The 24,558-nt window shown below is 44.5% G+C and overlaps 1 protein-coding gene across 27 annotated transcripts in view; it reads left to right on the top strand.

Moving 5' to 3' along the window:
* ABLIM1 (actin binding LIM protein 1) overlaps nucleotides 1-24,558 on the top strand; it is a 389,359-nt gene that overhangs the window by 185,187 nt on the left and 179,614 nt on the right. For 8 of the 27 annotated variants that reach the window (XM_074002833.1, XM_074002828.1, XM_074002825.1 and 5 more), the window contains exon 1: nucleotides 7,094-7,416. The exons of the other annotated variants lie outside the window; for them this stretch is intronic. In XM_074002833.1, coding sequence (XP_073858934.1) covers nucleotides 7,401-7,416 — 16 coding nt within the window. In that variant the 5' untranslated portion in view covers nucleotides 7,094-7,400. Of the gene's footprint in view, nucleotides 1-7,093; nucleotides 7,417-24,558 lie in introns of those variants that run through there. 27 annotated transcript variants of the gene reach the window in all.

Here is a 24,558-nt window from a genome sequence, read left to right as displayed (position 1 = left end):
TATGCAATGCTGCAGGTCACATGCCGTGAAGCTGCCCCTGTCCTCACCACAGCCTCACAAGTGGAACGTCTCATACCATTCACAGTGGAGACTGCTGAAACCCAGAGAGAGAAAACAATGTGCCCAGGGTCACTCAGCGTGTGGTGGAGCTAGAATTGAAACCCAGCCTGTGTTTAATCAGGCTGCCTGTGTGGCCAGTGTGGCATGATAGAATAACCACGGGGTAGGCGGCAGGATCTGAGGGGTTTTGACCCATTTCTAAGTAATTGTGTAACCATGGACGAGTCTGCTTTAGGACTTCTGCTTTTATCTTAATTAATGCCTGTTTATGAATACAAGTTACAGATTGCCACAAACCACGGTATGGGCTGCATGGTCTCTTCTCCGTACTAAGAACTAGAGAAACTTGCTGAGACGTGTTAGATGACAAAGCTGCCATTCCTGTGGTAGCAAATGCAGTAATGGTTGTGTGTGCTGCAGGTTTTACTTGGCTAGTTCCTCCGATGATGACTGACAAATCCAGGAGTATGAGAGACAGGTTATTTTCTGGGACTGTTCCAGGGCATAGTTAGGAGAATTTATTATAAGGCCAGATGAGGTAGGGGAACAAATGTAGGCTTTGTAAACCTTGCAAAAAGATTTTTAATTTTAACTTGCTGTCTACATAAACCACAGAAATGTCATTCCTTGAGAATGATTAGACAGGGTGGATGATTACACTGCACTTTTGAAGTCTTGCTGTGTGGGTCTGGGTACATCATCTTCCCCTGTGCAGCCAACAGTGGGTGCCACAGGCCACGGTTATGGTGCTATTCACCTGACAGGTCCTTCCATATGAAGTCCAAGAACCGATAAAGCATAAGGTATCTGGAAAAAGGATTGCTTTACACGGGCAAGGCAAAAGGCAGCATCACTTCTATCATGCCAGGCCTTTTAGAAATGCCTGTTGATGTACATTGAGTGCACCTGGCCTTCAGAAATGCGTGTGTGTGTGTGTGTGTGTGTGTGTGTGTGTGTGTGTGTGTATAGGCAGAGCATGGGATGAGAGGCTCTTTAACAACCTCTGCAGAAGGGAAGGCCCAGTAACACAGAGAGGACCCATGGCTTCAGCCTCTTACCAAACTCTTTTCTCACATATAAAGTATAATAATATGTACTTCATCCCGTTGTTATGAGGACAAGATGAGGTGATCATGTAGCGATTAGAATGGTGGCTGACACATACTGGGCTCTAATGGTGACCAAAGTAGCTGTGAGGGTAGGTTATAAAGGGGACTTTGTAAAATGACTGCCTGAGGAAGTTCCTCTTTGGCCTACTTTCTCTCCAAAGTAATTATTGGCTTGCATCTTGGCAAATACTTTGAAGCAATCACTAAATTGATTTTTATCTAAGAGACTGAATGTACTCTTATATTTGAGTTAGATTTTAAAGTCAGTCTATTTGATTACGAAAAGGAATATTTATTTATTCATCAAATATTGCATTCCTACTTTGTGCCTTTGTGTATTACTATGTGAATACAGTACAGATACAATAACATGTGACCCCTTCCCTCAGGGAGCCCACAATCTTTTGCAAAAATAGATATGTCCATCCTTCATTACAACATAGTCAACTTCAAAGCACTTGGTGGTGGTAAGTACCAGAAAGAGGGGACTATTGTCAGGGAAGGCATTGCAATTCTACCTGATGGAAAGCAACCATTTTTATATCCTAATAACTGGATTTCTATCTAGAAAATATTACAGTAAAAGAGAAAGCTAGATGGTAGTAAACTGTTTTTAAAAAAGGCCTTTTCCCAAATAATTCAGAGAACTATTTTTGTAGTTGTGTACTCATGAGTCTGAAGTTAGGGTAGAATCTCTGAAACTCTTTACTATCCCAAGATCCTTAGAATTCTAGTAATAGCTTTTGCTGCTCTTGTAGGAAAATGATTTATTTTTTGTTCACTCTGTCATTTATATCCTTACTGATTTGTTTATAGGGAGCTTTAAATATACTGTAGTATTTTTTGCGATTTTTCTTGAAGTGCAACCTATTGCTTGGGTCCAAACTCAGAAATGGCTTTTGAAAAAGACCGTGGGGAAGTTTGGATACAACCATAAAATAATTCTACTTTAAGAACTCAAGGAAAAGAACTTTGCTGGGCATTGATTCTATGAGATTCATATGGAAAAAAATCCTAAGAATTGTCCGTTGAGGACATGAGAGTGAGTAGGATCAAGAGGGATCAGACATTTAGGAATTTGTCCTAGACTGTAGGAAACTTTGGAATCACCACTTCTAATAAATTGTCATTAAGATTGCAGTTAATGTCCAGCTGATTGTTATTTTGGCTAACAGAGAGTATAAGGATTGTTTATCAGATGCGACGGCATGGTATATAGCTGTTTGTAAATCTCAGTCTATCCTAGTGCTTTGCAAGCCAACTTGTTAGCAAGGGGTCCTTAGTCACTGGGGAAGCTGGCTGCTGCTCAGACCTCCTTCCCAGAGAATCTGAGTTATCAGTCAGACCTGTGGTGGGGGCCAGGTGTCTGCATTTGAAGCACCCCTTGCATTTCTATCCCTGGTGATCTGCAAAGCACCACACTTTTTTTTTTTTTTTTAAAGAGACAAAGTCTTACTCTGTCACCCCGGCTGGAGTGCAGTGGTGCGATCTCAGCTCACTGCAACCTCTGCCTCCTGGGTTCAAGCGATTCTCCTGCCTCAGCCTCCCAAGCATTTGAGATTACAGGTGCACGCCACCACATCTGGCTAGTTTTTGTATTTTTAGAAGAGATGGGGTTTCACTGTGTTGGCCAGGCTGGTCTCAAACTCCCGACCTCAAGTGACCCACCCGCCTCGACCTCCCAAAGTGCTGGGGTTACAGGTATGCACCACCACGCTGAGCCGTGCAAACCACACTCTTATCAGCCTAGTGTGGATGAAACCCTCCTTGCCTTTAGAGAGCTTACAACCTAGTTGTGGACTTGAAGCCATTACAATAGAAGGGATAAGCCAATCCCGAACGGCTTGTATTTCTTAAAATACTGTGTGTGAGACATGTATGGCTATCTTTTTATTCTGTTGACCTGGGAAATGTTTAAATAAATGAATAGACACTTCCTATGCATCTATTCCATGTCAAGTTGTGTACTAAACACCAGAAATGCACACACCAACACAATCCAAATCGAGGGAGGAGGCAGTATGGTTGGAAACAGATCATGCTGTACCTTGAAATGCAGCCAGAGCCTTTGCACTCCATTTAGAAAGAAATAGGTAGCTTAGGTTTGAGACTTTAATCACAACATTTCTAAGGTCCATTCTTTAGAGTGGCATGGGGGGCCCTCTGTCACCTGCCACCCAGCCTCATCTTGATCCTCTCCCTTCTCCCCACCAATAGTGAACTACTGGATGCCTTCTTGCCCTATTACCTCCACTTGGAATGACTTTCCCTCTTTCTGCACTTGACCAGTCATTACCGACCTTCTTACTCTTCCTGGAAGCCCCTCCTGACTCTAGGTTGGACTCAGCACTGCCCTGCACCCCGTGCCTACTCCCGTCTTAATACCTTCTTCATTTCATTGAGAATATTTGTGTGCATGCATCTCCTCCGCTAGATGGTGAGCACCTCCAGGGCAGTGGTTTCTCTCTTCTTGCTTTTGTAGTCTCAGTCCACTAGCTAGCACACAGCAGGTGTCCCATAAATCTCTGAAATGAGATTGATTGATGCCAACACTAAGTAGAAAGCAAATAGAAACTCATTCTCCAGGTTTCTTTCAGTTGAATTCTGCTAGAAAGGATTTTGAGCATGCTTTTTGCTAAAGAGTCCAGCGGGGGCCAGGCGCAGTGGCTCACGCCTGTAATCCCAGCACTTTGAGAGGCCAAGGCAGGCGGATCACCTGAGGTCAGGAGTTCGAAATCAGCCTGGCCAACATGGTGAAACGCTGTCTCTACTAAAAATACAAAAATTAGTCAGGTGTGGTGGTGCACCTGTAATCCCAGCTACTTGGGAGGCTGAGGCAGGAGAATCGCTTGAAACTCGGGAGGTGGAGGTTGCAGTGAGCTGAGATTGTGCCACTGCACTCCAGCCTGGGTGACGGAGTGAGACTCCGTCTCAAAACAACAACAAAAAAAATGAGTCCAGTGGTGTTGGGGGGTAACACCTGGATACCTGGTGTTCCAGCCCCACGGAGGGATCCTGAAATTCCTGCACTACAGGTGCACATACAGTAGGTGACCCGTGGCTCTGCAGAGGAGAATAAGCAATGAGGAAATGGACTCTGCCAGGTTGCTGGTTTCTAGTTGTAACATTTCCCTCCTAACTGGCATCGCTATTGAAACGATGTGTGCTGGAATTTTTGCCAAGAGGGGCTGTATGCTAACAAGCTTTTCTCTCCAACAAAATGGTTTCTGTCCTTTGGTCCCTTGTGGACAACCCTTGCTTTATGTTGTGGGTGAATGAGAAGGAGGCAATGGGTCAGTTTGATGGGGCAAAAAACAATAAAACTGTGGGTTGGTGTCCGTATTATGAAGACTTATCTGAGTGGAATGAGATCGAGATAAGTTCTTTGGAAATCATCTCAAGATATAAGAATAAAAAGTTCTTTCTTTTGAACTCTATATTTCATTTTTATTCTTGATTTACTTTGCTGCACTTCTTGCAGCTTTAGCTGTAAAGCAAAAAATGTCTATGCTTTGCTTCTGTTCTTAAAGCTCTTTAGCAATTCTGCCCTGAGGCAAGGAGGCAAAAACAATTTGGTTTTACTCTCCCACATTCCAAAAATAACTTTAGTAATACACTCTTTGGTTATCTTAAAAGTGCAGAGTGGATACTTTTATCCCAAAGTAGCAGTGTCTGATTGGCGGGGGGACTTTTGCCATATGACTATTACTTAGCAACTAAATGCTGGTGACTCATTTCACTTTGACTGTGGTACAGGAAAATTCTTTCCATGGAAAACACAGGCGGGGGGAAAATCTCTCTGAACCACTATGTAGTATTTTCCTTTAGAAAAGGCTTCTCTGAAAATGAATAGGCACCAGCTGTTACTCTGCCAGCTTAGTCTCCAAAGCTGCCAGAGAGCCTTTCCAAACTCTTGTTTCTGTGCGATTTATCCACCAACGTATACAGGTAGGTTAAGAACTGTAATAAGAGACCAATTTGGTTAGTAAACTTAAATCTCAGAGTTTTAAACTGACATCCCAAATAAAAGAAAAATTGAGCTAATGGCAGTTACAATATCTGGAACACTTACATATGATTGGGTTTGCTCTAGAAACCAATGGTGTTTTACTGTCACATTATAGTAGCGAGGAAGGGGTGAGGAGGAGTAGGGGCTGGTGGAAGGAAAGAGAAAGAAAGCTGCTTCTTTGCTTTGGGCTGAATAACATGAGCGCTTTGGAGAGAAGTGCTTAAGTGAGATGCCGATGTAGTTAAACAGCAAAAATATGATAAAATAGATTCACCTGCTAGGCTCACAAAACAGCCTAATTCCAGCTCTCTGCAGTTAATTTTGCTTGTCAGCATCTCCTTAAAGGCTCTGAGGGTGATTAGGAGTGGGAAAGTAGACTAGTGCAGTTTCAGCCTTGAAAACTGGGGAACGTGAAGGGCTTGTTTCCTGGATGCTCTTGAACTCTGCCATCTCTCTGGACTGGAGGTCTAGTCGCTCTCATGCTTGGCTCATATTTATGAATGGAGGTTAGAGAAGCCGCTTAAACGCTCTTCAGTGCTTACACTCCAGCTGGCTGCTGACTTAGGGAAAACATGACCTTATGGGGCTGCCATGGGTGCGGGGAGTGGTGTGGGCGAAGTATGTCGTCATAGAAAAGACAACCCAGGGGCTGGAGGGGACTTAGCTCTTCCTTACAGCCTGAGACACCTAAGCTATTAATAGTAAAGCCCTGAGTCACAGATGTAGGAATGTCACAGCTGCCTGAGATGTGCTACCGTTACACATCAGAAAACCAGCAGTGAAGACCTACCCGAGATGAATGTGAAGAAATGGGCATTTTTCCCCCTTCTCCCCAGACCCACCAAATGTAGTTCATTTCAGCCATACACACCCTCTGAGTCAAAGAGGAGGCAGGTTGACTGACTTCATTCCTTTCGGTTCCCCTGGCTCTCTTAGACTCAACATGTTACAATATTTGCAGTAAATACCATCTAATACTGGCTGTGCATTCTGGTTCTGAAAGATGTGTTGGCCATCTGCTGCTCTCCCTGCCGTGTGATGTCTGGCTTTTTGTCTCTTGCTCATCCCATTTCTCCCACATGGTGGATGTACATGGCATGCGGTCGGGACCCGGTGAGCTGGATTTGGGAGACGGGCTGGAGTCGCGTGGGCATTGGCTTTGTGAGCCAGAAGTCCCCAGCTGACAGGACAGCAGGACAGGTCACAGGACAGCCCGTGACCCTGTGGGTCAGAAATCAAAAGCCTCCTCCGAGCTGCTGCTGGGGGGTCAGCTTTAGGCTGATCCGGGTGGTGGACGGTACTAGATGAGGCTATTTGTCCCTTAATCGTGACTAGTTCCTCCCTGGCATATGCACATCCAAGGGGCTTGTCTAAAAACTCCGAGGAAACAGAGGGAGAAGGGGAAGTCAAAATCCCCCCTCAATGGATAGATCAGACTTTAACTTTGATCCTGAATTGGATCCTGGATAAGGAATAGAATCCTGAAAGATCCTCTTCCCGGGCTGTCTCTCACTGTCTCTACCTTCCTCCAACCCCATTCAGGTAGATTCTAGCGGGGAGCAGCCGTGCAGACCAAATGTCATTATTCATTTTTCGTAAGAAAGTGAACTTGAAATTGCCATTAGCATCATTATTCTGTTTTTGTTTTACATTAAGGCCAATTTTATTTATCCAGTTTGCGTGAAAGAAGCCGTAGTAAACATTGAAAGCGACTGTAACAGGGAGCCCATAAGCTAACCATTGACTAGTCGTACTAATTGGAATCGTCTCTAGCTGGTGCTCGGTCCTCCTCCTCCTGGCAATCATTTATCAGACTGTGGGAGGGGGCCAGCGTTCGGGAGCCTTTCATAGCCCGTCCTCGGCGCGAGGAATACAAGGTGGTGTCAGTGACCAGAGATTAGGACAGTGGAATTTTGCATTTGTTACAGCAGCAGCTGTAGCGAGTGGTTTCAGCCGCAGGGCAGAGTCCCCGAGCAGGGCGCGGCTGCAGCTCGGCGGGCGGGCGGCGGAGAGCGCGGGGGCGATCGCGGGGCGGGCGTGGGAGCGGGGCCCGCCGAGGCGGGGCGGGACTCGAGACCGCAGCCCCGGACCTCACAAGCTGATGCCGGGGCTTCTCCTGGCCGCCCCAGCGCCCGCGAATCTGTCTGCCGAGGCGCGCTTCCACTCCCAGAGTTTATTCCTCGTTCCTTCTTCGGTCCCGCTCGTCGGAGGACCCGGTTGCCATGGTGAAGGAAAAAGGTAATTTTAAATATCGATCACTGTGCATGGTTGCAGAAGTTGGAATGGCACCGCAGGGCTCGGCCACCTAACGGGGAATGATCAATCGAAAGCCGGCCGGGCGGACATGTTCTCGGTGTGAGAAGCTCTGTATTGTGAAGTCTGGGTTTCCATCGAACCGAGACTTCGTTCAGAATCTTGAATTTCGCCACCGCAAAGGAAGCACATCCTATTTCTGGAGCACAGCTGAGCTCTGGGATGTGTGTCTCTTTTGATTGCTATTGCATTTTGAATTTTTTGTTGTGTTTGAGACTTGCCGTCTTGCCCCCCATCCCAACCATCATTCCCTTCCTCTCTTACCACCGCGCTCCACCAATCAATAAGTTAATTAACATATGTCATGAAAGGGCTCTTCCTGCCCGGGCTAGGCTGTGTGGTGCTGGGACATGCCCAGGCCTCGCTAGATCCGGCTGAAAGGAGAAGCTGGTCTGTTTTAAAGCCTTCAGGTGCTCTGCGTGTATAACCTGTCATTTCAGTATTATTCCTAATCACTCCTCCAAACACCTTCTTAAAGGATGCTGCACATGGCAAAGGAAACTACATCACATCACAAGGAGAGTATTAAAAGGGAGAGGACAGGTGTGGCCTGAACAGGTGTACGTTATTTATGCACTAGGCGTGGTCCTGAAATGGAAGGTACATCTTTCGGAATTGAATGATAGTTGAAATGATTTGTTTCTCCGGGAAATGTGAAAGAACACCGCAGTGCTTGTTTTGAGTGATTCAAGTAATATATAAATACACCTTGTCTTAAGAAAGTAAAATGTTGCAGGAGAATAGGGAGGGGAAGTGAAAGCCCCTCACTTCTGCCTTGTCAGCTTCAATTCCCCTCTCCTCTCTAGAGATAAAATTGTTAACGGTTACTGTGTATCTTGCTAGACCTTTCTAGACCGGAATTGGAGAGACACAGACACATTTGAATATAAAAATTGAATCTTTCTATGATCGTTTTTCTGTAACTTATTTTTTTCTCTTTCATTATGTCTTAGGGACCTTCACCAAATGATTTTATAATGTAAATAACCACTCTTTAATTTTGCTGTCTAGTACTCTTAGATTTATTGTCACATTTTCTTACCGTGGGGACGTTCTTTCCTCCCTAAACACAGACAGCTACTCTTTCAGGGCGGTCTTGAACCATTTCAATGACTTATCTGTGTTTCCTTTATCTTAAAGCTACTACAGGGAATTGATTTAAGATGAAAATGCTGAACTCAAGTTGATCCTTGTTGCTTGAAACTCCGTTTGCTTCTATTATACTAATGGATGGATTGACATACAGGATCCTCAGAGCTTAACAGTGTAAAGGCTGCACCACAGGACAAAAGAGAAATGTGGTTGTGCTCTATTCACTCTGCTCCTGTAGATTTTTAGTAATCACATGCTGTAGCTGGTCTTTCAGTGGGTATATGGTAATTGAGTGAAATGATTCGGTGTGAATAAAGGTGCTTCTAATACTATTTCCACTCTTTTGGGAGTGCTTCCAGGAACCCTCAGTACCAAACACAGATGTTGACATTTACTGCAGGTCAGATCTCTTCATTTGTAGCTCCCACCCAACTATGACATGGCCCTCATCCCTGTTGCTAATGGATTTAAGTTTGTTTCCCTGATATGAGTAATTTATGAGTGATGGGAAAGGGAATTACAAAGCCATTTCTTCATTCCATTCCTGTGGGACTCTTGGAAGACCTAGGCTTGCTATATATGGCATATATTATAAATCAGTAGTCCTCAAATAGCAGCTCTTTTTCTAAGTCATTGTAGACTTTCCAAAGCTTAGATTGCCTGGGTTCACATTGCTCTACAAGTCAGTGGCCACCTTGTAACTGGAACACTTTGGACAGGCCACCGAGAGGTCACATACTAATATTATCTTAACCCTTAGCCACTGATTAAAGGCTGTTCTGTTTTTATTTTGAGGTCTGTGTCAGTCCACACCACTACTTTCTGATTGCACTGACCTCAGCCCTCAACAGAGAAAGGCAGGTTTGTTTCGTTTTGTTTCATTTTTTGTTTGTTTGCTTTTGGTAGTTACACAAGGGCTTCCATAGAAAAAAGGGAACTTGATCATAGCCCTTAAAGTGAGAAAGGCACTGGGGATTGTTTAGTCCATGCATTCATCCTAGAGATGAGAAAACTGGGGACCAGAAAGGGTAAGTAAGTTGCTCAAGGTCACACAGCAGATCGTAGACAAAGTGCTCATTCTCTGTGTCTTATCACCCAGTGGAGGAGAGACCATAGTTGCCAGTGTGTTGACAGCTGCTGTCTCTGTCACAAGATGGTGAGCCTTTCAGGAGTGGCACTGTGTCTCCATCTTTAACTTTCCAGTGCATAGCTTAGTGTCTACCGCACTGTAGATCAGCAAACAACTAAAACAGGTTGGCCCGTTGTCAGAGCTGGAACAGGAAACTATGTCTTCTTGATTCAGAAACTTTTCCAATCCTCTCCATTTCTTCTTGTTCACAGAAAAGCCTAGCTCCTTCCTTCCTTGTGGAGCTGTCAGGAATCAACTTGAGGAGACTCAGGTCCTGGCAGTGTCCATCCCGAGGAACATGGCTGGCCCAAGGGGGAGTGGCATAGACTCTGTTGTGCTTGCCACTTGGAGCTCACACTGGCTTGCCTCATAGTTTTCTCTCTAGGATAAGATACCTGGTTTGGGGCTGACATGGGCTGGAGAGAAAGCACACTGGCTGATTGCCTCCACTAGTGTGGAGTGGCATTTGCTGACATCCTTTGACCTCATTATCTTTTGTTCTTCTGACCAGGTACCCATTCACTTCCAGCTGCAGACACTTACTGATTCCAGAATCTTGATGAAATGGTTATTTCTCTTATGTCTTCAAGGGTACCTTACCCTTGCTGTATCCTGTAACAGAGAAGCACAGGAGATTTCTGCGGGTTTATCTGTCAATAACTGCCTTCCTAAATAGATGCTCGTCCATCTGTACTCCAGAGGCTCACTATACTCATTTTAAAAGCTGTAATTGTCTAGCTAATGTGTGTTCCAGTGCAAGTTTTAAGAATACAAAAGGGATTTATTATTTATCTTTGTTACAGAAAATAAAAATAAGCAACTGTTAGAGATTAAGCTCTATAAACACTTAGTTTAAATAATAAAGAATGCTTATGGTTTGGAAACCATGTGAAAAGTCTAAGAATTTAGCCACAAGACAAACTTCAAGGTAAATAGAATTTTACATTTAGGCACATCATTTTTTGTTTGTTTTGTTTTGTTTCCTGGAAGTTTTCTGACATTGTTGGATGGCCCAACTCACTTTTGGGATAGAGCAGGACCCAGTGAAACTCATTCCAGCGTCTAAGTGGAAGGATGTTCACCTTCCACCCGACATTCATGTGTGTAGGGACACACACATACACATACCCACAAGGCAAGTACTTTCTCTAGAGCAAGATTTTTCAACCTCAGCATCACTGATATTTTGAGAGAGAATTCTTTGTGATTCTGTCTTGTGCATTGTATGATGTTTAGCAGCAATCCTGACCTCTACATACCAGCAGCACTGACTTCCTACTCATGACAATCAAATATGTCTCCAGACATTAGCAAATGCCCTTTGGGCAACAGAATTGCTCCAGTTTAGAACTATAGCTGTAGAGAGCAGTGGGGTGCTAAGACACCTTGGTCACAGTTCTCTTTAAGGTTTAGTTTAATGGATTCCCTTGAGCACAGAGGGTGACAGATGTGAACAATTTGTCCTTTTTTTTTTGAAACAGAGTTTCACTATTGTTGCCCAGGCTGGAGTGCAATGGCCCTGTCTCAGCTTACTGCAACCTCTGCCTCCCAGGTTCAAGTGATTCTCCTGCTTCAGCCTCCTGAGTAGCTGGGATTACAGGTGTGCACCACCATGCCTGGCTGATTTTGTACTTTTAGTAGAGATGGGGTTTCACCATGTTGGCCAGGCTGGTCTCGAACTGCTGACCTCAGGTGATCTGCCCGTCTCGGCCTCACCAAAGTGCTGGGATTACAGGCATGAGCCACCGTGCCCGGACTAAGATGTGAACAATTTGTATGGGAAGTCAATCAGACCACCACAACTCCTCCTTGATACCATTTAGCTTTTGGCAGAAACAGATGCTTCAAATACTAAAGCTGCAGAAGGACTAATAAAGGCCTTCCTCCTTATTTATGGGCCTATTTTCCAGCTCATTTCAGTTGCTGAAAATGGAATAATCCTCTTCATTAAAGTAGATATGTCTACAGAGATGTTCTAGCTTAGTTCTTTCTTTTCCTTTAGGATTTTGTAAGCTCCATTCTGGTCAGGAAACTTCCCTATTCTGTTATCATCTCCTGCTTGCCCTTTCTGTGTTAGGCAAAGTGCTGGGTACTCAGGAAGCTCTCAAGGGTTCCGAAGATACAACAGCTGCCCTCTGCTTCTTTACCACCTATCGAGGAAGTAAATAAGCTCACGAATAACTCCTATTACATAGATATTTAAAGAGGCATTGGTCCAGTGCTCTGGCAGGTCAAAGGTGGGAGATTTAGCTTCCAAGTATGCTGATCAGGAGAGCTCCCTGAAGCAGGCAGCTCTTAAACTGAGGATTTAAAGGTTGGGGATATGTGGACATATAATACATTGAAATGAAAAGAGAATGGTAGATTCGAGAGAAGCTACCACATTAGAACTGATGGGGCCTGACAGCAGGTTGGGTGGTTGTAATGAGAAGAATTCAGAACAAATGATCTTAAAGTTTTGAGCCCAAGTAGCTCAGGTATCAGTTTGCTAGTGGCACTGTAACAAAGTACCACAGACTGAGCGGCTTAAACCACAGAAATGTATTGTCTCATAGTTCTGGAAGCTACAAGCCTGAGGTCAAGGTGTTGGCTGAGTTGATTCCTTCTGAGGACTGTCAGGAGAATCTGTCCTATGCTTCTCCCCTGGCTTCTGGACATTTGCTGGTAATCTTTGGTGTTCCTTGGCTTGTAAAAGCAACTGCCTTCCTGTTCACAGGGCATTCTCCCTACGTGCCTATCTGACTCCATGTTTCCCCTTTATAAAAGGACACCAGTCCCGATGGATTAAGGCCCACCCTAATGATCTCATTTTGACTTGATCACCACTGTAAAGACCCTATCTCCAAATAGGACCACATTCTGATATACTGGGGGTTTGGACTTCAGTAGATGAGTTTGCAGGGTGATACAATCTAACCCATTACACGCAGGCATCAGTGTGAGATGTGGCTAGGCTTGGGAAGGAGGACTGAAGAGGAGCAGAGTGGAATCAGATGTGGGGTGGGAGAGCGTTGTTAGTGGTGAAGAGGAAGGGAGGAGGTCGGTGGGAGGAAGGAGATGAGCTCAGTTTTATAGACCTTAAGCCAGTGATGGGGATAAAGGACTGAGGGGTGATTAGAAGTGAGTAGTCCAGTTCGTACCTCTTGGGCAGACTCTGAGATTTCTTGGCCGACTTGTACAAGCTTGTTACAATCTACCTTAAGGAAGATAACATTAGAAACAGGCCTTGCTTTCCCTTTGGAATAACAGGAGGCATTCAGATGTTAGGCATCAACAGGGAAGTCAACACCACACCTTTCTGCCTCAAGCTGCTGGGTCCAGCACCCTTTATGGTTTGGAAGTAGCCCCTTCCTGCCACATCTAAAAGCCACTGCAGCCTTGTTCTTGGCAGCTCCTCAGAACAGTGGTATACTGTGTCTCAGATGTGACCTACACCCTGGCACCAAAGTAATCCTTTTAGGACACTGAATCATCATATTTCCCAGCTCAAAAACCCAAACAAATGACAAGGTAAGGTTCCAAGCTTCCTGCTTGTCATGCAGGGTTCTCTTCAAGTCCTTAAAATACCTCCTCCCTGCTTCCATCTAAAAAAATGTTCTTCTAAACCAGTCTTATTTTATTTTCATTTTAATGTTATTATTAAATCTGTCAGTGATTGAACACATATTAAATGGTGGAGCTTCGTATATACTGTCTTGAATCTTCGAACCCATGAAGGTAAGTAGCATCTTCCCCCTAATAGGTGAGGGAAAGGAGACTCACAGGAGGTCAGAGATCACTTAGTTATCATGTAGAAAAGCTAAGCTTTCTATCCATTTTTCTGCCTACAGTGCTAATGTCCACCCTGAGCCCTTTTACCTTTTGAATGACCACAGGGGTGGTATTTTTCCACTCTAACCTCAGTCATACTGTCTACCCACCTTGTGAGACATACTGTACCCCCGTTTTATGTATTTATCGAAGATCTAACTCACGTTTGGCTTCCTTATAGAACTCCTCGAAGGCCCATCCCTTCTGTGAATTCTTCTAGAATTACTTTGTGCACCTAAGTAAACACCAGATAAACAACAGTCATCACCTATGCAACTTAGGACAGTGCTCTTTCTCTCAAGTATTTGACTTCATATACAGTCTTGTAAAACAGCCTTAGGAGCTGTGAAGTGTTGCTGCCTCTAATGCTATCTGCCCTCCCAAAACACACAGTCACACAGACACTCAGATGCATGCACGCTGCCTGGTGTGATCAACACCCACTTCTGTTCCATCCTCAGAAAGGCTAAGAAAGGTAGGTCTTTCACTGTGGGTAATAATTCCTCATGTGTGCAATGACTATTGAGTCACTATCCAGACATCCTCTTTCACATATGCTGGCCACTCCTAGCCTCAGCTTGAATTTTAATGCCTCACCCCTACCTGCCCTTGGATTGTCTTAACTTCAAAAGCTCTAGTCTTTTAAAGGAGATACCACCAACAAGGACATTTCCTAAGTAGGGTCTAAAGGGAAGTGATAGATTAAAGGAGACCTACAAGGCTACAAATTTCAGAATAAATTGTTCTTGATCAGTGACTTATTCACACTACTCAACTGTGAATTTCCCGTCTTTGTGGGGAGGGGTGCTTCAGTTTTTGTCATCATATTCTGCTTCAGAGAAAGCAATCCAAGTGTGAATTGCTCGTACTATTTTATAAATGAAAGTGCTACTCTTACCAAGAAGTGTGGTTCTGCTTAGTTTATCTTCATTCCAGAGGTACTGTCTGAATAATGGGATTTCCAAAGCTAAGGGAAAGGATTTCACATGTTTAAAAAAAAAAAAAAAAGCATAGCAAATCCCCTGCCCTCTGACACCTACTTATTGATGTCTAAAAAATGTTTATCCAGAGAGAAAAAGATGTCACTTCTACAATATAAATAAATATGAGAGAAGGAACACATTGACTTGAATGCATTCAAAGCTCTTGAGGGCAATTTTTGATGACAGGAATGGAGTCAAGAATATGTAGACAGTGGGCATCTGAAATGGAAGTTGGGCCTCATCTATTGTTAGCTACTCCCAGACTTTGGAGATGGTGTTGCTTCTTACCTTTCCCATGCCAGGCCAAATGACCAGGAAGGATGAACAACTTGTATTGCATCACAGAGAGTTCCTTTTAAAGAACGACACATTGACTTTTCCAAATTCCTGCAGAAGATGTGCTGCAGGAGACTCACCCCACCAAGAAGCATATCTTGGCATTTGATTCATTTTGAGGAGGTGGCCCTCTTTGCCATCGTATTCACAGCCCTGGGGGTCAAGAAAGAGGATCCTGGTATTGTTGGCTTCTCCTATGCCAAAGTCAAAGTGCTGAGTGTTTTCCTGAGCCAGCATTAAAGAGCCAGAGAACTTTTCAGAAGGTTCAGTGATCAGTGAGTGGTGCAGGATTTCTTCCCATTGTGGTTGAGTTTGATCCAGGCACACCACAGTAAAAACTAACCCAGCTTCCTATTTCATTGTGTGTTTGTCTGATGGTGACTCATACTGAGAGGTATGTTTATCCCAAACTGGCAGGAGCTGTGTATTCAAGGGCAAATTTTGTTAACAGTGGGAAGAGTGAATATTTGTTATGCATGACCTCTTTTCTCTGAAACATTGTATTTGTGCTCAGACTGACATAATTAATGCTATTATGGTCCAGTGTCCCCTGGGGGTGGACCAGGGGTGAGTTTGTGTGTCCCTGTTGCAATCAAACAGGCTGGCTTGTTTGAATACTTGCATTTAACTATGAAGATCCTGGCTTTTTTAATACTTCTAAGGAAATTACTGTCTAGGACAGGGCTTCTCAAATTTCAGCTGGGATCAGAATCATGTGGAAGGCTTGTGAAAACACAGATTTCTGGGCCCTGCCATCAGAGTTTCTGATTCAGTGGGTCTAGGAGAAGGCCTGAGATTTGGCATTTCTAACACTTCCCAGATAATGTTGATGTTCTTGATTCAGGGACCACACTTTGACACTGTGCAGGTAATCTGTGGTTTCTGTGGGTAAAATGACCAGCCCTACCAGTGGGTAACTCAAAATTTTTATATGAATTTTTATGAAGAAGCTACTTCGCTTCTTCATTCCCTTTTGCAAATTTCATCTTGCTCACCGTGCACAGATGGCAAAAAGAAGGTAAAGAACCTCACCGTCACTCTGGCGCTCCTGCAGGATGAAACAAAGCCATGTTTCATAATGAAGCAGATCTATGAGATCCCAGTGGCCAAGAAACTGCTGTCAGTGTATGATACTGGGAGCAAAGGTTGGCAGGAAGTTTAAGGTATTTTTTCATGGGGGTGAGTTGGGGCTCAGCATGACTTGGAGAAGGCAACATTAATTCAGAATGAAGGCACAGGTGTGCATATTCTGCAGGTGTCGTTCCTGTCTCCAAGACTTAGGTGAGCATGTTTACCTGGAATCGTAGAGCTGTTTGGAATTTTTGGGTAAAAGTTCATTAGCAACACAAAAATTAGCCAGGCATGGTGATGCATGCCTGTAGTCTCAGCTACTCAGGAAGCTGAGGTGGGCGGATGGCTTGAGCCCAGGAGGCAGAGGCTGCAGTGAGCTGAAATCACCATGCACTCCAGCCTGAGCAGTAGAGCCAGACCTTGTCTCAGAAAACAAACAAAAAAAAAAGTAAAAGAGTTCATCAGCTATCTTGGCTCACAAAGGCTACCACTCCCTCTTTAATCTTTGAGGAATTAAAATATGTTATTTAGGCTCAGAGTGTTTCATTTACTACCACTGTACAGTATTTACTGTTCATTTGGTGGAAGTAGATCATCATAAAGTCCTTTATCCTCCTTGTCTTTATGCTGAGCAGGTGAGGAGAAGGAAGAAGAGGAGGGTTTGGTCCTGCTGTCTCAGGGGTGGCAGAGGTAGAAGAAAATCTGTGTGCAAAGAAGATCTGTGCAGTTCAAACCCTTGTTGTTCAAGAGTCAACTGCATTCTATGTTCTAGTAGTCTTTATTTTTTCTTCTGTTTATTTCTGTTGTTCTCTATTTAAGAAAAGTGGATCAGATACAGTGGCTTATACCTATAATCCCAGCACTTTGGAAGGCTGAAGCAGGCAGATCGCTTGAGCCTGGGAGTGTGAGACTCTGTCTCTACCAAAAAAAAAAAAAAAAAAAAAAAAAATCCCCCCCCTCCCCGCCAAAAAATTAGCCAGGCATGGTGGTGTGTGCCTGTATTCCCAGCTACTTAAGAGGCTGCAGTGGTGGGAGGATCATCTGAGCCTGAAAGTCGAGGCTGCGATGAGCAAAGGGCATACCATTGCACTCCAGCCTGGGCAATAGAGTGAGACCCTGTCTCAAAAAAAAAAAAAAAAAAAAAAAAAAGAAAAGTGGATCGTAGGAAAAGGTGTCAAGGTTATTCCTCACTGGAGTGTCTGATGGGGAATGGGAGAGAAGGCTGAGTACTCCCTTCCTGGAAAAATGATAGGGGCTCTGGGTGCCCGGGTCCATGGAGGCTCTTGTAGTGACACATGAGCTAGGTGGGTATCCACCGGACCGCTGCCATGTGCCACTTGAGGGACCCCTTCTGAATGGCCATCAAGGAGCAGTTTTAGGAGTGATGGTGATTGGAGTCTGCAGGACGAGAGCCCAGTTGTGCTGAGCACTAAAGAAGGAGTGGATGCCCCTCTGTCCCTGCTTACCTGGAAAATGCTACCACTTCTGACATGTATAGAAGTCCTAGCCTAAAACTCAGAAATAGCAATGAGCTGTGGCAAAGGGCTTCTAGTAGTGGCCTGATCACATTACAATTTTCTTGAGGTCTCTTATCTGTGAGGCACTTCGAGAATAACCCGACACACTGAAAAGATCCTACCGTTAGTGGATGAATGGGTTAGCAGGTGTAGAGAGGGATGCCGATGGAGAATGCAAAATGGAGGGGACACCAGGTGATAGAAGGGGGATGAACAATCTTCTGTGGAGGTTCTAAGGAAGGAAGGGCTGCAGTTCCAAGGGAATCAGAAAAGGCTTCATGGAAAGGGGGCATTTAAGATTGGTATTTGAGGAGTTCTGTAGGTTTCTTAATGTTGGGGATGGTGTTTGATTCAACTTGTATTCATTACACAGCATCTGCTCCATAGTAAGCACTCACTGAATGTGGAATAAACTAATAAGTGAATGAATGAGGTGTATGGGTTAGGGAGATGGTTATTCTTATTTGGGAAATGTTTTTTTAGAATCTAATATGAGATAAGCCGTCTAGATATAGCAACAAATAAAATGCAGTTCTTGACCAGAAAGCACTCACTTTCTAGCAAGAAATGGACACACATAGATAAGTCATTATGATACAATGTGAAATGTACCCAAAGGGGAACTATGAAAGTCATATGGGACTGCAGGACAGAAAGTGATTAATGCTGTTGGGTGGTCACGGAAGACTGGGCTTTGAAGGATGAACAGGAATAGTGGATAAAAAGAGGATGGAAAGAAAGGGACTCACATGGGTAAAACAGAAGGAATAAAGTATGGCTCCTGTCTGAGGAGATGCAAGCAGCTCAGTTTAGCTTTTGGCCACGTGATACAGCAGTGGACATAAGGAGAGGTAAGTGGGGAGCTTCGTGGGTCACATGGAACTAAGGATGATTAGAACTGGGGTCAGACATATGGATGCCCCGAAAATCAGGCAGGTGACCTGAGTGGAGCCTGGGGCAAACTAGAGAGCATGGACCTCCCTAAAGGGAAGAGTTACTTTGTCCTTCATCCTAGGTCCCACAGAGGGATGCAGGTCAAGTTGCCAGGCCTTCCAGTTTTCAAGAGCAGCTGGAAATAGGGATTTTAATGTAAAATCTCCAGATGTTTAAATGTTGACAAACGATTTCACTTTATCTTTTAAAAATATTGTGTGTGGCCAGGAGCAGTGGGTCATGCCTGTAATTCCAACACTTTGGGAGGCTGAGGTGGGCGGATCACTTGAGGTCAGGAGTTCAAGACTAACCTGGGCAACATGGTGAAACCCCGTCTCTACTAAAACTACCAAAAAATTAGCCGGGCCTGGTGGTGCGTAACTGTAATTCCAGCTACTCGGGAGGCTGAGGCAGAAGAATCGCTTGAACCCAGGAGGTGGAGGTTGCAGTGAGCCGAGATCATGTCACTGCACTCCAGCCTGGGCGATAGAGTGAGACTCCTTCTGAAGAAAAAAGTATTTGTGCGGGCCAAACAAAACATGTCTGTGGGTAGGACTCAGTCAAAGGGCCTCTCAGTGATGGTTTGGTGTTTAATGACATGTCCACCATGCCTACCCCAGGAAGAAACACACTTTTACACAGCAAGACCCAGGATTCATACACACATGCATATAAATGGCTGAAATAAAACTCACATGAAGCAATACTTACCTTTACTCTCTGCTATTTTCTTTTCTTCTTTTTAAGTATGCTGGTGATGATCCATTAAACTTATTTTATGTTCCAGTGGTTCAAGACCCAAAGTCTGAAAAGCACTGGCTTAGACCCTCTATACTAACTACTTAAACTTTTATTGATGAAATAGAATAAGGTACTTCTGTGGGCAACCATGTTTCCATTCTGAGTACTCCTGTTATTGTGCTACTAGGTATGTTTGGGTTACGTTGAGTTTCTTCACTTGCAACCGGACAGGTTTTGACAAAAGAATGTCTGAATCTTTCATTTGCCACTTTATCCTTAACAGAAGTTGGCAGGAATTTGGTGTCATCTGTCTTGGGTGCTTGATACAATTAAGAACTAACCCAACTGCTAAATTCAGAGTAAAATACTGTTTGAATTCCAGCTGGAAGTCCAAAGAAAACCCTCGCAGAGCCCATGTCAGCTTTCAAGCCTGGTATTTCTGGAGTTGCTTTTTCAGTTGGGATTACTTTTCCCTACAAGTCTGCCTCTCCTCTTTGTGTTCACCATGCTCGCCTTGTGTCCTTGCTTTTGCCTCGCAGCCAGGGAGGGAGGAGCGAGATCAGGGCTGGGACCGTCTGTCACGTGTCATACCATCCCTCAGTGACCAGCTCTTCATCTACATTGTTGAGCATTACTTGCTGGATGGCATTCATTTTTGAAGTATAAGAGCTTTTCCAGAAAAAATATCATTTCAGCCAGGCACAGTGGCTCATACCTGTAATCCTAGCACTTTGGGAGGCCAAGGCAGGTGGATTGCTTGAGGTCAGGAGTTTGAAACCCCATCTCTACTAAACATTAAAAAATTAGCCAGGCATGGTGATGCATGCCTGTAATCCCAGCTAGTTAGAAGGCTGAGGCAGGAGAATTGCTTGAACCCAGGAGGTGGAGGTTGCAGTGAGCTGAGATCGTGCTAGGCTGGACTCCAGCCTAGACGACAGAGCAAAACACTGTCTCAAAAAAAAAAAAAAAAAAAAGTGTGTGTATATATATATATATATATATATATATATATATATATATATATGATTTAAGGGCTTAGGAGAGAGTTCACCCCTCCCTCAGGAATGTCCAAAAGGTGAGTTGGCAGCAGGCCTTCCATGCAGCAGGAAAGGTTTAACCATTGCTTGGGTGCAGGGCATGTCTGTCATCACCCCTATCTTGATTTGGAAGCACCCTTGCAATATACAACAGGATTTAAAAAGCACTTGGACTTTTGCAACAAGAGCCCAGGAGTGGCTTCTTGCCATTGGAGAGAGTTGATATGATGGAGACACCCCCAGGGAAAGGCCATGCCTGCCATGAAAACCACACGACCACAGTGAGACAACACTAATACGGTAGTTTTGCATAATAAGTAGACAAAGAAGCCAACTACTAAACATGAATCAGGCAAGCAAGGCCAGCCAGAGAGTCGGCAGTCAGCATAGTACTTCCAGGTTGGGGGCCAGTGTGGTGCAAGATGACCAGGAGCAGCATTGGAGACGAGATTGGAAGGCACCTGTTAACAGGGCCTCTGCCTTGCCTCTCCAGGGCACTGTTCTCATCTGAGTCGGGGCAGCACCCTCTGAAGTCGTGCAGCCACAGCCTGCACCGCTTTACCCAGGGGTAGTGTGCTTCCAGGGAGCTGGTGCTGCAGTTGGTAGCAGGCAAATCCCGTCTCTACCACTTCCTGGAGGACATAGAGCCAAGCTCCTAACCTGTCTGAGAGTCAGGGTTCTTTTCAGTTAAAACAATACTGAGAACCTCCAATTTTGTCTTCACTTCGGGAGGTTTGATGAGTTATCTGGTGAGTTTGAGCATTGGAAAGAATTATTAGTAGATCACAACAAAAATAGGTAGTAAACATGATGGATTATTCATCAGGAGCTAGGCAAGTGGGAGAAAGGGAAATGATTAAATCTAAGAGAACAAAAACCATTGTGCAAGAAAGGGAATCTATTCATAGAAAGCACTACAGAATCTAGTAGAACAATAATTACATTCTCAAAGTGTAAACACTGACCATGGGTTTAACCAAAATTTGTCATATGGGCATATTGGTAAGAGCCGAATCCTCATCTGCAGAAACAGGATGTAAGTAGCTAATGGCTGAGTTGATATAAGCATAGTGTTAAGAAAAAACACCGAAAGTTGAGCACATTTGCCTAGAGGGGTTGGGAGGAGTGGGGCAGGCAATTACCATCATGCATTATAAGCATGTTTGTTTTTTTGGGTTTTTTAAACTTTTTTTTTTTTCTTATATAGACAGGGTCTTGCTACGTCACCCAACCTGGTCTCAAACTCTTGAGCTCAAGCGATCCTACTGCCTTGTACTCCCAAAATGCTGGGATTACACGTGTGAGCCACTGCCCACACTTAACCTAAACTTTGATAAAAAATAAATAAATATGGGGTAAAAAACCCATACTTCCCACTCCGTATCTTTATTGTTAGGGTTAATTTAAATGAAGTAGTGTGCGAAAACTTCAAATGTGGCCTGTGCCATGTGCTCAATAAATGTTAATGAAGGTCAGTTGGTCTGTGGAGTTTATTTAAGCATCAGGGTAGGAGCACAACCCAGATCCGAAGGAATGGCCCGAGATGCCTTGCAGATAACGCAGGACTAAGAAGTAGGTGGTGAGAGGCTGGGCACAGTGACTCACGCCTGTAATCCCAGCACTTTGGGAGGTTGAGGCAGGTGGATCACCTGAGGTCAAGAGTTCGAGACCAGTCTGGCCAATGTGGCGAAGCCCTGTCTCTACTAAAAATACAAAAAAAAAAAAAAAAAATTAGCGAGACGTGTTGGCATGCACCTGTAATCCCAGCTACTCGGGAGCCTGAGGCAGGAGAATGGCTTGAACACGGGAGGTAGAGGTTGCAGTGAGCCAAGATCGCGCCATTGCACTCCAGCCTGGGCAACAAGAGTGAAACTCCATCTCAAAGAAAAAAAAAAAAAAAAAAGGAGGTAGTGAGAATTAAATTTGTAACCAGAAGGAGAGACAGTGTTCAACTGCCTTCGGCTAGGATTTTCAGAGGCTGAACACCCTTTCCTATAGTATATATCCTTCTTTTTCTCACTTGCCCCTTGTGGTACAGTTGTCCTTCAGTTGCCTTGGTGGCTTTGTAAAATTATTCCTTAAAGCTTCAGGATTTTATAGGTTTGCCTAAAAAGTAAGTCGTGTTTATAAATGGGAGCTTTGCAACCAGTCTTCATGGGTTCGAATCCAGATCGCCTGTTTACTAATTGTGAATGGGAGCTTGGCAATCAGTCTTCATGGGTTTGAATCCAGCTCGCCTGTTTACTAATTATGCCACCTTGGGCAAGTCACTTAACCTCCTGTTGCCTGAGTTTCCTCATCAGAAAATAAGGACAATGATAGTACCAATTAATAGGGCTATCTTGAAAATTGAATCAATTAATCCACATAGAGCATTTAAAACAATACCTGGTCACCTATCGCCTCCCGGCACATAGCTCAGTAATTGCTATTCCTTCTGTTACTACTGTCATTCCTTTTGACTAAGTAAAATCAGGGCAATGTGTCCAATGAGCTGAAGTTTAGTAACAGATTAGTTTGGGGACCCCGGAAAGTAAGTAGAGCTGAGATAGGTGAGTCGAGGAACCCAGGAGGGTCCACCCCTTTCCACTCACTGGACAATGTCTTCCAGCTTGCCTCAAGTAGAGCAATGCTTTGTCACCTTTGTCATGCCACAGTACTCCAGGACCACATCAGTGGCTTCCCGTGACCAGTAAGCTCTACTGTGCAGTGATAGAAATTCACCAAGGAACTTGACCTGTTGGGTTTTCGGTGCCAAGATCCCTTGGGCAAGTAAGCTAATGACACCGGTCTTTTTGTTGTGGAATGAAATGAGGTGGCTAATGATGCTTCGATGCAGGAATGTGTTGGCATCATAGGAACAGTGGCAAAGTGTTTGAGGCTGGAAGCCATGTGTGCTCAGGAAGCCCACTGGAGGAAGCTGCCCACCTGCTCTGCAGCAGTCCCTGCTGGCTGTTCTACTCATCATGTCCTGTTCTGGGGACATGCCACTTAGCTTTTCCAAGGCTCTGGGGCCACCCAAACTCCTCCCCGCAGGTCAGGTCAGCTGGAAATTGTGCTTTGTTGTGTGGCTCTCATTCAGAGAACTTAGCCAGGGTTGGTTTGAGACTGGTCCATCAACTCCTTCCTTCAGCTGTTTTTTTCTTTTCTTCCTGAGTCAGAGACTTAAATGAGTCTTTTATCTTTTGTCATCGGTTGAGTGGTATTGACATCATTCAAATTACCTAACTGATAGTAGATACTGTTGGTGAACCCAAGGTATTTTTCCGACTTTCAGTTTCACACAAAGACTGTTGCTCTGGAAAAGAGACAGAAAGCCAGGCTGGTATTCAAAACATGAACATATTGAACATGCATTTATAGAGTGCTGACTTTGTGCCCACAACTGTGCCAGACCCTGGGAATACAATGGCAGTTACCTTGTAATGGAGAAGACGGAAAAGAAAAAAGAAATAGAATGCTTAGACTATGGTAAATATAAAGAGAGGACACCGAGTTGGGGGTCGCAGGGAGACTGGCTTTAATGAGATAGTTCAGGGAGGAGTCTCAGAAGAGGTGACCTAGAAGCTTGAGGGTGCGACCAGGAGGAGGAGAGGGAGCTGGGCTTGCAAACAGCTGGGGAAGAGACTTCTGGGCAGGGAAAAGTATGCCTGGAGGTCTTGAAGCAGCAAGAGCCAGAACTTGGGAGGATGTGGAGAGAGGATGTAAGAAGAGGCTGGAAGAGGTGGTGGGGCCAGAGGGCATCTTCCACAGGGGAGTGAGAGAAGGATTAGTGGAGTGATCTGTTTATATTATGCACTTAAAAGATCATTCTGGTTGTTGCACGGCAAAGGGGTTGAACAAATGAGTTGACAGTCCACACTATTTCGTGTTTTTCTTTCTTCTTTCTTTTTTTGAGATGGAGTTTCACTCTTGTTGCCCAGACTGGAGTGCAATGGCACGATCTCAGCTCACTGCAATCTGTGCCTTCTAGGTTCAAGCGTTTCTCCTGCCTCAGCTCCCAAGTAGCTGGGATTACAGGCGAACGCCACCATGCCCGGCTAATTTTGTATTTTTAGTAGAGACGGAGTTTGTCCATGTTGGTCAGGCTGGTCTCGAACTCCTGACCTCAGGTGATCCACCCACCTCGGCCTCCCAAAGTGCTGGGATTACAGACGTGAGCCACCATGCTTGGCCCACACTTGTGTTTTTCATAGCTGTGCCCTGAACCCCTCCTAGTGCCTTATTTTAGTAAGGGATCAATTACTTATAGGCATATCCTAATGTTTCTAATTTTCCGGCAAATCTCTGGTGCTGACACTGGTGTTGACATTCCTCCAGGCAAGTTGTGTTTGTGAAAACTCCCATGGGAGTGGGGCACTGGTCTGATGGCATCTCATTCAGATTTTTTATATGTCTTGTTATAGGCTCTTTCCTAA

Source organism: Macaca fascicularis, chromosome 9 (genome assembly GCF_037993035.2).
Source record: "Macaca fascicularis isolate 582-1 chromosome 9, T2T-MFA8v1.1".
Lineage (NCBI taxonomy): Eukaryota > Metazoa > Chordata > Mammalia > Primates > Cercopithecidae > Macaca > Macaca fascicularis.
The sequence above is the reverse complement of the archived record's forward strand: the minus strand, read 5'-3'. Positions and strand labels throughout refer to the sequence as shown.